This window comes from Rhinolophus sinicus, linkage group LG14 (genome assembly GCF_036562045.2).
Source record: "Rhinolophus sinicus isolate RSC01 linkage group LG14, ASM3656204v1, whole genome shotgun sequence".
Lineage (NCBI taxonomy): Eukaryota > Metazoa > Chordata > Mammalia > Chiroptera > Rhinolophidae > Rhinolophus > Rhinolophus sinicus.
Genome location: NC_133763.1, coordinates 35,095,527 through 35,108,448, shown reverse-complemented (window position 1 = coordinate 35,108,448; position 12,922 = coordinate 35,095,527). Strand labels below are relative to the sequence as shown.

Sequence of the window (12,922 nt, the reverse complement as noted above, 5' to 3'; positions counted from 1 at the left end):
GCTACACCCATGACTACAGCTGTAGTCTATATTTCCCAGCTTCCATTGCAGTTAGAAGTGATCGTACAACTAAGTTTCAACCAGTGTAATGTAAGCAGGAGGGTAAGTGCAACTTCTAGCTCATCTCTTTGAAGATTCTTGTCCTGAATATTCTCTACCTCTTCTTCCCTTCTCAAATGCAAAGATAATGACTGGAGTAATGCGTAAGTTTTAAAGATGACTAATCCACCTAAGAGCCTGGGTTCTTGGATGGGCTTATGGAGCAGTTCACATACGCACCCTAGATGTCTCTGAGAAAGAAAGAAACTCCCTTCCTCTCTGAGCCGTGGGAAAGCTTTCTTCTCTTTTCTGCAGTAGCTTAGCTGATGGCCTATTACAATAAATTTCCCTACTTTACAGTGAAGAAAACTGAATTTCCAAGGGGTTAAGCATTTTATAAAAGGCCACATTGTTGATAAGCATCAAATAAAATTTATACAATGTAGTATTTCAAGATACATAATGACGTGATAAAATATATTTAAAAATGAATAATATGTACAACATTAAATCTTGCTGAACTTAAAAAATAAAGATAGAAAGCAGTAGAATTTAGAAAGACATCTTAAACATTATTTTGAAGAAAATGGTCAGGGTAGCAATTAGGATCTTCATTTTATATAACTTTGAAATTAATTTGAACAATAACCAGTCTTCTGCTTTTTAACATATTTATTTGCATAGAGGTTCTTTAGTAGCCTCCTAGCATTGCCAAGTATTTATATACTATTCTACCATTCTATATATTAAATTATTTAAAAATTCCTGTTGATTTTCTGTTATTTCATTTTTATTTACAGTGAGTTTTAAAATATTAGAAGATGAAAGCAAAAATATCCTATTAGAATCTATAGATTACAAGAGATCAGTTTATTAACTTTTCATTAATCTTTTTTTTTTTTTAAACAAGAAGTTTATTTAAACAACAAGACGCTTGACTTAAAGGGAAAACTATCTAGGATTCATTTCTTTTAGAGTAATTTATCCCTACTTAAAGACAGATTTCCCTACATGTAACAGCTATGTACAAAAAAGTTATAAAATTGTCCTTGGTTTTACAATGATAAATGAAAAACATTAAAATTCTCCAATCGAACAAGGTATGCAAGGATTTTTATGTTGTTCTCTTTTTGTTAAACAATGAGAGCAAAATAATTTACTGGAATATAAAGATAAGAGCTGAATTGAGCATGCCACTAATGGAGAAAGGGGGTATTTTCACAGAGCCAGTATTGTTCCCCATCCCATCTCCATTTGATGTCGATAAAAACATACCATTGGCCATTTAGTTAAAAAAAAAAAAAGCAAATGCTATGCACATACATCCGTTACTTTATGTACAATAAAGGAATGGGGAAGGGGAAAATGAAAGAATAGAGAAAACTATACTGTAGTAGTCAGGATGTGGTGGAACCAAACTGTGGTTTTCTAATTGAGACTGTCTTGGTCAGGAGGAACAGAGTTCTGGAGTAAAGTAGCAAGTTCCCTTTTTAGTAGACACCGCCTGTCTGCTGCTGAAACACATCAATTGTATCTTCATCCTCCATTTCCAAATGTGCAGGTGTGTCTGTTTCATTGATTGGCTGCCCGTCAAATCAGAATCTGATCTGCCTCATTGACAAACCCTGTCGTTCACAATACGCTTTCATTAGTTTACTAAGTGGTGTATGCCTCTTAATCTTAAATTGCACCACAGAACCATCCTGCCCCGCCACCTTCAAATTAATATGATCGTTGTTTTCAGTCTTGACTCCTTCCTTGGGCTTTTCGTCGGCCATGGCGAGCGCCGGAGTCTCCTCAGCTGCCTCTTCACAAAAGAGGTACCAGGTCCGCACTGAAGGAGCACACAAGCAGCACCAGGAGCGGCAGAAGAAGCAATTTTTTTTTTTTTAATGACAAATTCATGTGCTTTGTTTTCACTCTGGTAGTTAGGAATTAAAGCTAATTTGAATCCTACTCGATTCTCCCCTCTGTCCGCCTCGACACACGTCATACTGAGCTCCAACTTTGCTCTCCACTCTTTTCACCCCTATCTCCAGGTAGAACACTGTCTGCACAGTGTGTGGTCTGCTCCCCGCACTCACACAGACAACAGCAGGATCAGGAGTGGAGGAGCTGTCAACCCATCTCAGGCTTCCCTTTGGAGCTCTCCTGCTGACAGGACGTGCATTAGTGCTCCTGGGCCAGAAGGGGAGGAAGGCCATCACATAAAGGAAGCCCACAATAGCTTTTTCTTTTTGCAATAAGGAATATTTGGAGCAAATATATTGCTATTCATCATAGTTCACAATGGGAAATGAGTGAATGCAAAATTCTTCCCAGTACTTTGGTCTTTATAACTGATAGTTAGAGGGTGACCTTGGATTTTAGAGCTAGCCCTCTGAGGAGAGAAAGGGAGCTCAGTGTTACAGTTTGTTCTTTGGGCATGGCCAATTGTTTTAGCGTTACTATACCAAGCTATCATTTTCTGGTTGTCAGTTTGTGTGGAGAAGGCAAAGGGTTTCTTTTAGAAGTTAAGTACTTCTATAACTTCTTTTGTTCAAAGTACGTGTTTGACAAACTGTAAGATACAGAATAATTACAGCATGCAGGTATTATTTTTATGTCAACAATTTATCCCTTAATTATAGGGACTACATCACATAGTTAATTACCATAATGTATGAGGAAGAGTCATCACTTTTCTGAAAGCTGAGTAAGTATGAACATTCATTACATTTGGTTTTAGGAAAAGAATCATCCATGGAAACTAGCCCATCATATCTCAAGGTTTACTTCATAAGTTACTTCATTATAGCTGTTTGTAATATCACATTATGAAAAATGAATGTGTCTCAGCAGTGGATTTGTCAATCAATCATGGTACATTCCTATTATACAATAGGATCCAGCATATTTTATAGTGTGGTGTTTCAGCTCATAGGTTTGGGAGGTAGACTGACTGGGGATTTTGGACAATTTTGACTTAAGTGCCCTGTGACTCAGTTTTCTTATTCATAGAATTATAGTTATGAGAGCTCAGTAAGATAATAGTAAAGCACTTAGAACAATGACACCAACAAGCCTTTAATCGTTGCCAATTACTGTTTCTATTTAACAGTTAAAATAAATGAGGTAAATCAAGATGTGGAAAGTTTTCCAATGCATATTGTAAAGTTTTTTAGTTTTTTTTAGTTAAGATATATATATATATATATATATATATATATATATATATATATATGGCTTCATTACATATACACACATCATTTTATATATATAATGGTGTGTGTATGTAGTGAAGCCAGTTATGCAAAATATCACACAAGCTGTTTCTCTCTAGTAAGAAAAGAGCATGTAAGTGGTGGCTGGTGGTGGGAGGGGGGACCTACAGACACCTATCTGAGAGCAATACTTAAACCTAAGGAGGCAGCCAAGATAGTGGATCTGACTTTATTCCTTTCTCTCTTTCTCCCTTTCCTCCTTCCTTTCTTTCCTCCCTCCCTCCCTCCCTCCCTCCACCTCTCCCTCCCTCCACCGCTCACTTCCTTCTTTCCTTTTCTCTTTTTCTTTCTATAATGAGACTGTGTGAATAATTGTGTAACTAAAATAATTATAATGTAACATTATTCAACTTTCTTTAGCTGCTCTGTAAGGAGGTCCTGGTTATACTTCCTCATATTGACTTCTGATATGTTTAGATTGATCAAAATCCCTTGAAAAAAATCCTCAAGTAATTTAAATCCCTGTGCCCCTTCTTTATTACTCACACAATCCTTTTGAAAGTGTTTGGTTTATTTTTCTCTGCCAAATTGGACATAGAAACCTCGATTGTATCTCCGAAGCCTTCATGCTGTCATGCCCAGGGTCCAGTTTCCCATGGCACACCTGCAGCCATCCCCATTTCAGGTCATATCTGTTCTGGGGACTTACACGTGAGCTGTACATATATACCTCTCATTTATAGGATCCACAAAGTTCCCACCTACCTGAGGCCTTAGGGAGCCAACTTTCTTCATCGGTCATACCAGCACTTCTTTTCAAATTCATCGTTTTCTGGCTCCTGCCTTCAAGGGTCCATGCATCCCAAACAAAAGCTTCAGGCTGTCTCTAAATATACAAAGACAGTAGTAATTACTCTTGGGAGGCTAAGAAACAAAAATCTGACTCTCCTTCTAGGGAGTAGAGATGGAAACATTTACATGTTCATTATCTTTAGTCTCCTATGATCGCAAGAGTAAGTAGGAGTTAATATCTTAATAGCTGTGTCGCTAATAGCAAAACGTAGATGAGAGTAAAATTTTAGGCATGTCTACTAGATATACTATAAATAGATCCATTTTGAAGGATGTCACCTAGAACAATTAAAATCTTTCTCTGCCAATAAAGAAGTTCAATGTGGCAGAAGTGGCTAAAATCCTATAGGATCCCAGTAATACCCCAACATTTCAAAGAGTGAGGATGAGAGATAGGAACAGCCTCTGAGAGAATGGGGAGTCTATTCTATTTAGAGCACAATTCAGCTCTTTGGAACAGCACCATTTTGAGACAGGGTTAGCAAATACCCAAATACTCACCCAAAGGAAGCTTCAGACAAGAAGCTTTCCTCTGATTAGGCTTCTCATTAATACAGGTTCATGCCAGATGAAGGAACCCTTTTCTCAACTGAATGGGTATCATACAATGGGATGGGAGTTACCATCATTAAAAAAAATAATAAAAAATAATAAAAAATAAACAAGAAAAGAAAAGAAAAAAAAGCTGCCTCAAAGGACTACACCATTTTTCCGGAAGTAGAGGTTGGGCTGAACAGAACAGCAGTCCTGCTGATGTTTCAACAGCCATAGAAATGAAACTATGTAAAAACAAAATGATCTTGGAAATACCCATGGCCCCAGCTTTTTCTCCCACTCTACTCAGGCTGGTAAATCATCAAAATGACGTTATAGGTGAGGTCATAGGAATGACGATAGCGGGGCTCACTTTTTAGTTCTCCGGATCTTATCACAAATGGGACATCCATAACCCATCAAAGGATTCTCTGTTCATCACACAGAACAGCTAAGAGACTCGTGTAAGGATTACTTGAAGGTGTGCAAATTGGGCGAGCGGGGAAGAGGGAAGAAAGCGGAGTGGAGACGCGGCCCGCATCTGCGGTGGTGGAAACGCCTCCCGCATCCGCAGCTGCAGAGACGCTGGGGATCCCAGGATGGCACAGAGAACACAAAAGCCAGGAGGTGGGCTCTTTCCCTGTGTCTCATAGCTGATCTCTCCCGCCGAGGGGGCAGCATATCCAGCATTTGAGGCAATAACCTCAGCTGATACCTCCAGTTGGGTCCTAGGCCAGACAAAGGACACAAACTCCATACATGGGCCGCTCCCCCCCACGCTCTTCCAATCCTACCCCCACCCTTCCAGAGACTTAAACTGGCCCCTGAACTGAGGAGTAGTGTCAGATTACAGAGGAGCCTTAGTGCTCAGGCTCTGGGAAGACTGCCGTGCAGCTCTGACCCAGGGAAGAGGCTGGGAAGACTGTGATATTTGCTGGGCTAGGAGAGAAGAGACTCCTCCACCCCCAGCCACCACCTTTTCTGGCCTGCGGGAAGAGTGTGACATGGCTGGGCTGGGAGAGAGAAGACCCCTCCATCCCCAGCCCCCACTCTTTCTGGCCTGCCTAGGGCAGGGCAATTACAACTGCAGAGGCACTGGCAGGGATCAGCAGTAGGCAGCAGACGCAGCTCTGGGCTTTCAGCAGCTCAGAAATCTCCCGCCTGCCACACACACACACACACACACACACACACACACACACACGGAGGAAGTGCCCTAAGACTCAGGAGAACTGGACACAGGGCTGGTGGTGCTATGCTCAGTACACATATGTGCAGGCAAGGATAGAAACAGCACTGCCTTTTAAAAACTACCATCCAGACCCCTCAGCCCCACGCATCTAAATCTGCAGTCCCAACGTCACTCTGGGCACCAGGTGACCAGCTCTGCCTGCACAATACACAGGGGACTCTTTGGCACAGCAGAGGACAACCTGGAGATTACTTGGTGGGCTTAAGCCAAGACTGGCGCTGCGTTTTGTTTTGTTTTGTTTTGTCTTTATATGTTTGATATCTTTGCCTGTGTTGAGTGGGGGTGGTCGGTTGTTTTTACATGTGAATGTATTTGATTTTTTCTTTGTTGTTGTTGTTGTTGTTGTTGTGCTTGGTGATTTGCTTTGTTCTGAAATTGCCCTAGGAGGGCCCAGCTTAAGAGGCACAAGATTCAACATACCCAGAGGCCAACTCCAGACCAAACAAGAGTACTACCTGGTTTGACCTACAAGTGACACACCCAGAGGGAATTCTCTACAGGCACAAGAGCCCCTAGAAGCCAAACCACATTTAAGCAGTCAACCCTCATGCAGCAGAACACCCTGTGGTGGGCAGAGCCAAGTCTCACAACTAGTCAGCCTAGGAGTTAACTCCACCTACTCACAAGCGAAAAGCAATTAAAGATCTTCTTTAACAGGACAATATATACAACACAAGAGTCTCTTCTGGAGCACACGCAGAGGAGAAGAACGAAGTAGTGCAAGTCAAATATAAAGGACACATACTACATAAGATAACCCAGCAAGAACTAAGAACTCTAGGGGATCTACCTAATACATCGAAGCAAACACAGAGAGTCAGCCAGAATGGGGAAACAAAGAAACATGTCCCAAATAAAAGAACAGAAGAAACCTCCAGAAATGGAACCAAATGAAACAGAGGTAACCAACCTATCAGAGACAGAGTTCAGAACACTGATGATAAGAATGTTTAAGGAGCTTAGAGACGACATAAAGAAGGATGTAGAAATCATAATGAACAACCAGTTAGAACTAAAGAACACAATTACCAAAATAAAGAACTCACTTGAAGGAATTAACAGCAGGTTAGATGAAGCAGAGGATCAAATCAGCGACTTAGAAGACAAGTTAGCAGAGATCACCCAAATAGAACAACAGAAAGAAAAAAATAATAAAAAACAATGAAGATGGTTTAAGAGAGCTCTGGGATAACATCAAGCACAACAACATGTGCATCGTAGGAATACCAGAAGGTGAAGAGAGGAGGAAGCAAGGGATTGAGAACATATTTGAAGTAATAATGTCCAAAAACTTCCCTAACCTGATGAAGGAAACCAACATGCAAGCTCAGGAAGTGCAGAGAGTTCCAACCAGGATAAACCCAAACAGGTCCACACCAAGACACATTATAGTTAAAATGGCAAAGGTTAAAGACAAAGAGAGAATCCTAAAAGCAGCAAGAGAAAGACAGAGGGTTACATACGAGGGAACTCCCATAAGACTATCAAATGACTTTTCTACAGAAACATTGAAGGCCAGGAGGGAGTGGCAGGAGATACTCAAAGTGATGGAAAACAAAGGCCTACAACCTAGATTGCTTTATCCAGCAAGGCTATCATTTAAAGTTGATGGAGAGATAAAGAGCTTCCCAGAAAAGAATAAGCTAAAGGAATTTATTACCACCAAGCCAGCATTGCAAGAAATACTAAAAGGACTTCTGTAAATAGAAGAAAGATGAAAACAATCTAACTACAAATTTAAAAATGGCAATAACTATGTACCTATCAATAATCACTTTAAATGTAAATGGATTAAATGCTCCAATCAAGAGACATAGGGTGGCTGAGTGGATAAGAAAGCAAGACCCTTGTATATGCTGTATACAAGAGACTCACCTCAGATCAAAAGACACACACAGGCTGAAAGTGAAGGGTTGGAGTAAGATATTTCATGCAAATGGAAATGAGAAAAAAGCTGGAGTTGCAATACTTATATCTGACAAAATAGACTTTAAAATGAAGAACATATTAAAAGACAAAGATGGGCACTATATAATAATAAAGGGATCGATCCGACAAGAGGACATAACCCTAGTAAACATCTATGCACCCAACATAGGAGCACCTAAATATATAAAACAGATATTGACTGACATAAAGACAGAGATCAACAGTAACACTATCATAGTAGGGGACTTCAACACACCTCTGACAACAAGGGACAGGTCTTCCAGACAGAAAATCAATATGGAAACAACAGCCTTAAATGACACATTGGACCACTTGGATTTAATCGATATTTTCAGAGCATTTCACCCCAGTGCTGCAGAATACATGTTCTTCTCAAGTGCACATGGAACATTTTCCAAGATAGACCATATGTTAGGCCACAAAAGAAGTCTTGATAAATTTAAGAAAATTGAAATCATACCAATTGTCTTCTCTGACCACAGTTGCAATTAGAAATGAACTACAGGAGAAAAACTGGAAGACACACAAATTCATGGAGGCTGAATAACATGTTACTAAATAATGAATGGGTCAAGCAGGAGATCAAGGAAGAAATCAAAAGATATCTCAAGACAAACGAAAATAAAAACACGATGACCCAAAATCTATGGGATGCCGCGAAAGCAGTCCTAAGAGGGAAATTCATAGCATTGCAGGCCTACCTAAAGAAACAAGAAACATCACTAATCAACAGTTTATCTTCACACTTAAGGGAATCTGGAAAAAGAACAGCAAAATAAGCCCAAAGGGAGTACAAGGATAGAGATAATAAAGATCAGCGTGGAAATAAATGAAATAGAAACCAGAAAAAACAATACAAAAGATCAATGAATCCAAGAGTTGGTTCTTAAAGAAGATAAACAAAATTGACAAACCTTTAGCCAGACTCATTTAAAAAATAGAGAGAGGACCCAAATTAATAAAATCAGAAATGAGAGAGGAGAAGTGACAACAGACACCGCAGAAATACAAAAAAATTCAAGAAATTACTATGAGCAACTATGCCCACAAATTTGACAATCTGGAAGAAATGGACAATTTTCTAGAGGCGTACAACCTTCCAAGGCTAACTCAAGAAGAAACAGAAAACCTGAATTGACTGATTACCACCAGAGAAATTGAATCAGTAATCAACAATCTCCCAACAAACAAAAGCCCTGGACCAGATGGCTTTACAGCTGAATTTTGCAAAATGTTCAAAAAAGAATTATCACCTATTCTCCTCAAGCTCTTCCAAAAAATCCAGAAGGAGGGAAGACTCCCAAACACTTTTTACGAAGCCACTATCACCCTGATCCCAACATCAGATAAAGACACCACAAAAAAAGAAAACTACAGGCCAGTGTCGCTAATGAATATAGATGCAAAAATCCTCAACAAAATATTAGTGAACAGAATTCAGCAATACATTAAAAAGATCATACACCATGATCAAGTGGGATTCTTCCCTGGCATGCAAGGGTGGTTCAACATCCGTAAATCAATTAATGTGATACACCACATTAACAAAATGAAAAATAAAAATCACATGATCATATCAATAGATGCAGAAAAAGCATTTGATAAAATCCAGCAGCCATTTATGATAAAAACCCTTAAGAAAGTGGGAATAGAGGGATCATATCTCAACATAATAAAGGCCATATATGATAAACCCACAGCTAACATCATACTCAATGGGGAAAAGCTAAAACCATTCCCCTTAAGATCAGGAACAAGGCAAGGTTGCCCACTTTCTCCACTTCTATTCAACATAGTGCTGGAAGTTCTAGCCACAGCAATCAGACAAGAAAAAGAAATAAAAGGCATCCAAATCGGTAAGGAGGAAGTAAAATTGTCATTATATGCAGATGACATGATACTATATATGGAGAACCCTAAAGACTCCACCAAGAAACTATTAGAGCTGATAGATGAATTTAGTAAAGTAGCAGGATACAAAATTAATATTCAGAAATCAGTTGCATTTGTATATATCAATAATAAAACATCAGAAGGAGAAATTAAATAAAACAATCCCATTTACAATTGCTCCAAAGACTATAAAATACCTGGGAATAAATTTAACCAAAGAAGTAAAAGATCTGTACTCAGAAAATTATAAGACACTGAAGAAAGAAATGAAAGAAGATACAAATAGATGGAAACACATACCATGTTCATGGATAGGAAGAATTAATATAGTTAAAATGTCCATACTGCCTAAGGCAATATACATATTCAACGCAATTCCTATCAAACTACCAATGATGTTTTTCACAGAAATAGAACATATAATCCTAAAATTTATATGGGACCATAAAAGACCCCAGATAGCCTCAGCAATCTTGAGAAATAAGAACAAAGTAGGAGGTATAACAATACCTGACATTAAATTATACTACAAGGCTACAGTAATCAAAACAGCATGGTACTGGCATAAAAACAGATACATAGATCAATGGAACAGAATAAAGAGTCCAGAAATAGATCCATGCCTATATGGCCATTTAATCTACGACAATGGAAGCAAGAATGTATGGTGGGGTAAAGACAGTCTATTCAATAAATGGTGCTGGGAAACCTGGACAGACACATGCAAAAAAATGAAGCTGGACCACCTCCTTCCTTACACCATATATAAAAATAAATTCAAAATGGCTTAAAGACTTAAATGTAAGATCTGAAACCATAAAATTCCTAGAAGAAAATATAGGAAGAAACTTCACAGATATTACCCAGAGTAAGATTTTTACTGATATATCCCCTCGCGCGAGGGAAGTAAGACAAAAAAATAAACATGTGGGATTACATCAAACTAAAAAGATTTTTCACAGCAAAGGAAACCATCAATAAAACAAAAAGGGATCCTACTGAATGGGAAAAGATATTTGCCAATGATATATCTGATAAGGGGTTAATATCACAAATTTATAAAAAACTCACTCAACTCAACTCCAAAAAAACAAACAACCCAATTAAAAAATGGGCAGAGGACATGAAGAGACATTTTTCTAAAAAGGACATACAGATGGCAAACAGACATATGAAGAAATGCTCAACCTCACTAACCATCAGAGAAATGCAAATAAAAACCACAATGAGATACCATCTCACCCCAGTCAAAATGGCTATCATCAATAAATCAACAAACAACAAGTGCTGGCGCAACAGTATGGAGGTATCTCAAAAATCTGAAAATGGAACTACCTTATGATCCAGCAATTCCACTCCTAGGTATCTATCCGGAGAAATCCAAAACTCCAGTTCAAAAATCTTTATGCGCTCCTGTTTATTGCAGCACTATACACAATAGCCAAGACGTGGAAACAACCGAAATGCCCATCGGTAGATGACTGGATTAAGAAACTGTGGTACATTTTTACAATGGAGTTATTACCCAGCCATAAAGAAGAAAGAAATCATACCATTTGCAACAACATGGATGGACCTAGAGAACATTATGTTAAGTGAAATAAGTCAGACAGAGAAAGACAAATACCATATGATCTCATTTATATGTGGAATCTAAAGAAAAGAATAAGTGAATGAACTAATCAGAAACAGTTTTGGAAACATGGAGGAAAAACTGAGGGTTGCTAGAGGGGCGGGGGGGTGGGGATAAGGGGGAAGGTGATGAGATTAGAAAACAGTCGGTAACCACAAGATGGCCACGGGGTTTTGAAAATTAATTTGGAGAACGTAATCAATAATGTTGTAAAGATTTTGTAAGGTATCTGGTGGACACGTGTCCCATTTGGGAGACCACCTCAGGGATGATGTAGATGCCTGATCACTGCACTGTACACCTGAATCTGAAGCTGAACAATAATGAATGCCAACTATAATTATATATATATATAAATATATATATATATTTATATATATTTATACATATATATGTATATATATGTGTGTGTGTATATATGTATATATATACTTACAAGAAGCGGAATACAGCATTAGGAATAGAGACAGTGGAAATGTAATGGCTGTGTGCGATGTCAGAGGGATAGTGGATGGGGGAGGGGGGTTCACACAGTGTGAGGGATATAATGATAAACGTCTTAAGTATTACTTTGTCTTGTGCACCTGAAATTAATAAAAAAAAAAGATGTTATAAAACTACATCCTTCAACTCTTCAGCTTGAGATCTAAGTGGAAGATTCCCTGACTATTCATGAAAACAGTTAAGGGATCTTTGATGAATCTTCTCCCACTCATTTTAGGAAAATAAACTGAGCTAAATCTATCTTGATTCAAGTATAAATAATCAGAACAATTACATAAATTATTTAAACTGATTTCATGACACAGAAGAGAGAGAGACATATTTCAAGAGTTAGAAAATGTTTCTGGAAAAAAGATTAATGACCAGAAATTTAACTAAATTTATGAAGGATAGCATCTTTTTTCCACTGTCCAGGAAATTAAAGGAAATATGTGAAATGAGAGGTAAGATAGATAGCTGGCACACTGGCACAATTAGGAAACTGTTGTAAGAAAACGAATGTCATGGCAGGAATAAAACTAATACTAGAAACCATAAAGTACAAAATCCACATGGGATAAAGTCAAACCAGTTATATGAAGGACAGGTTTTAGCATATGTTTTGTCAGTAAAAGAACAAGAAAATAAAATCGACCTGAGAAATCTAACATATGAAACACTGTAGATCCTAAAGAAGAGGACAAATGAGCTATAGAAATATTCAGAGATATACTTTAAAGAAACTTTTCTTCTAAACAAACATCTGAATCTTTAGAAGGGTTAACTGGATACAAAGTAAAATTAAAATACATTCTAGAACTCAGATATCTCTCGGTGAAGTGTTCGAATTTCCATATTGAAGAGAGGATCCTATAAATATTGTGGTAGATGGTATTATTGTTCCCAATTATTAACTACCTCCTTTCTTAGGCAGAGTAGTATCCTTCCTGCTCCATTCATTTTGGATTTGGTCAATAACGTGTGAATTAACCTGATTTATATCCCATGAATCAGAAACGTAGATCATGACTTTCTGCCAACCTTATTCCAGGACAAGACCCCTGGACCTTCTTCCAAGACAAG

At 38.2% G+C, this 12,922-nt stretch overlaps 3 protein-coding genes across 7 annotated transcripts in view; 1 reads left to right on the top strand and 2 right to left on the bottom strand.

Annotated features, from left to right (window-relative positions):
• PLPPR5 (phospholipid phosphatase related 5) overlaps nucleotides 1-12,922 on the top strand; it is a 112,268-nt gene that overhangs the window by 85,052 nt on the left and 14,294 nt on the right. The window lies entirely within an intron of this gene.
• Nucleotides 1,351-1,934, bottom strand: LOC109455468 (small ubiquitin-related modifier 2). Its single transcript, XM_019747045.2, is given in 1 exon segment — nucleotides 1,351-1,934. A coding segment is annotated over 1 exon segment (288 nt). The 5' UTR covers nucleotides 1,818-1,934; the 3' UTR covers nucleotides 1,351-1,529.
• SNX7 (sorting nexin 7) overlaps nucleotides 3,961-12,922 on the bottom strand; it is a 599,355-nt gene continuing 590,393 nt past the window's right edge. For both annotated transcript variants that reach the window (XM_074318370.1, XM_074318368.1), the window contains exon 9: nucleotides 3,961-4,128. In XM_074318370.1, the coding sequence (XP_074174471.1) occupies nucleotides 3,976-4,128 (153 nt within the window). In that variant the 3' untranslated portion in view covers nucleotides 3,961-3,975. The remainder of the gene's footprint in view (nucleotides 4,129-12,922) is intronic.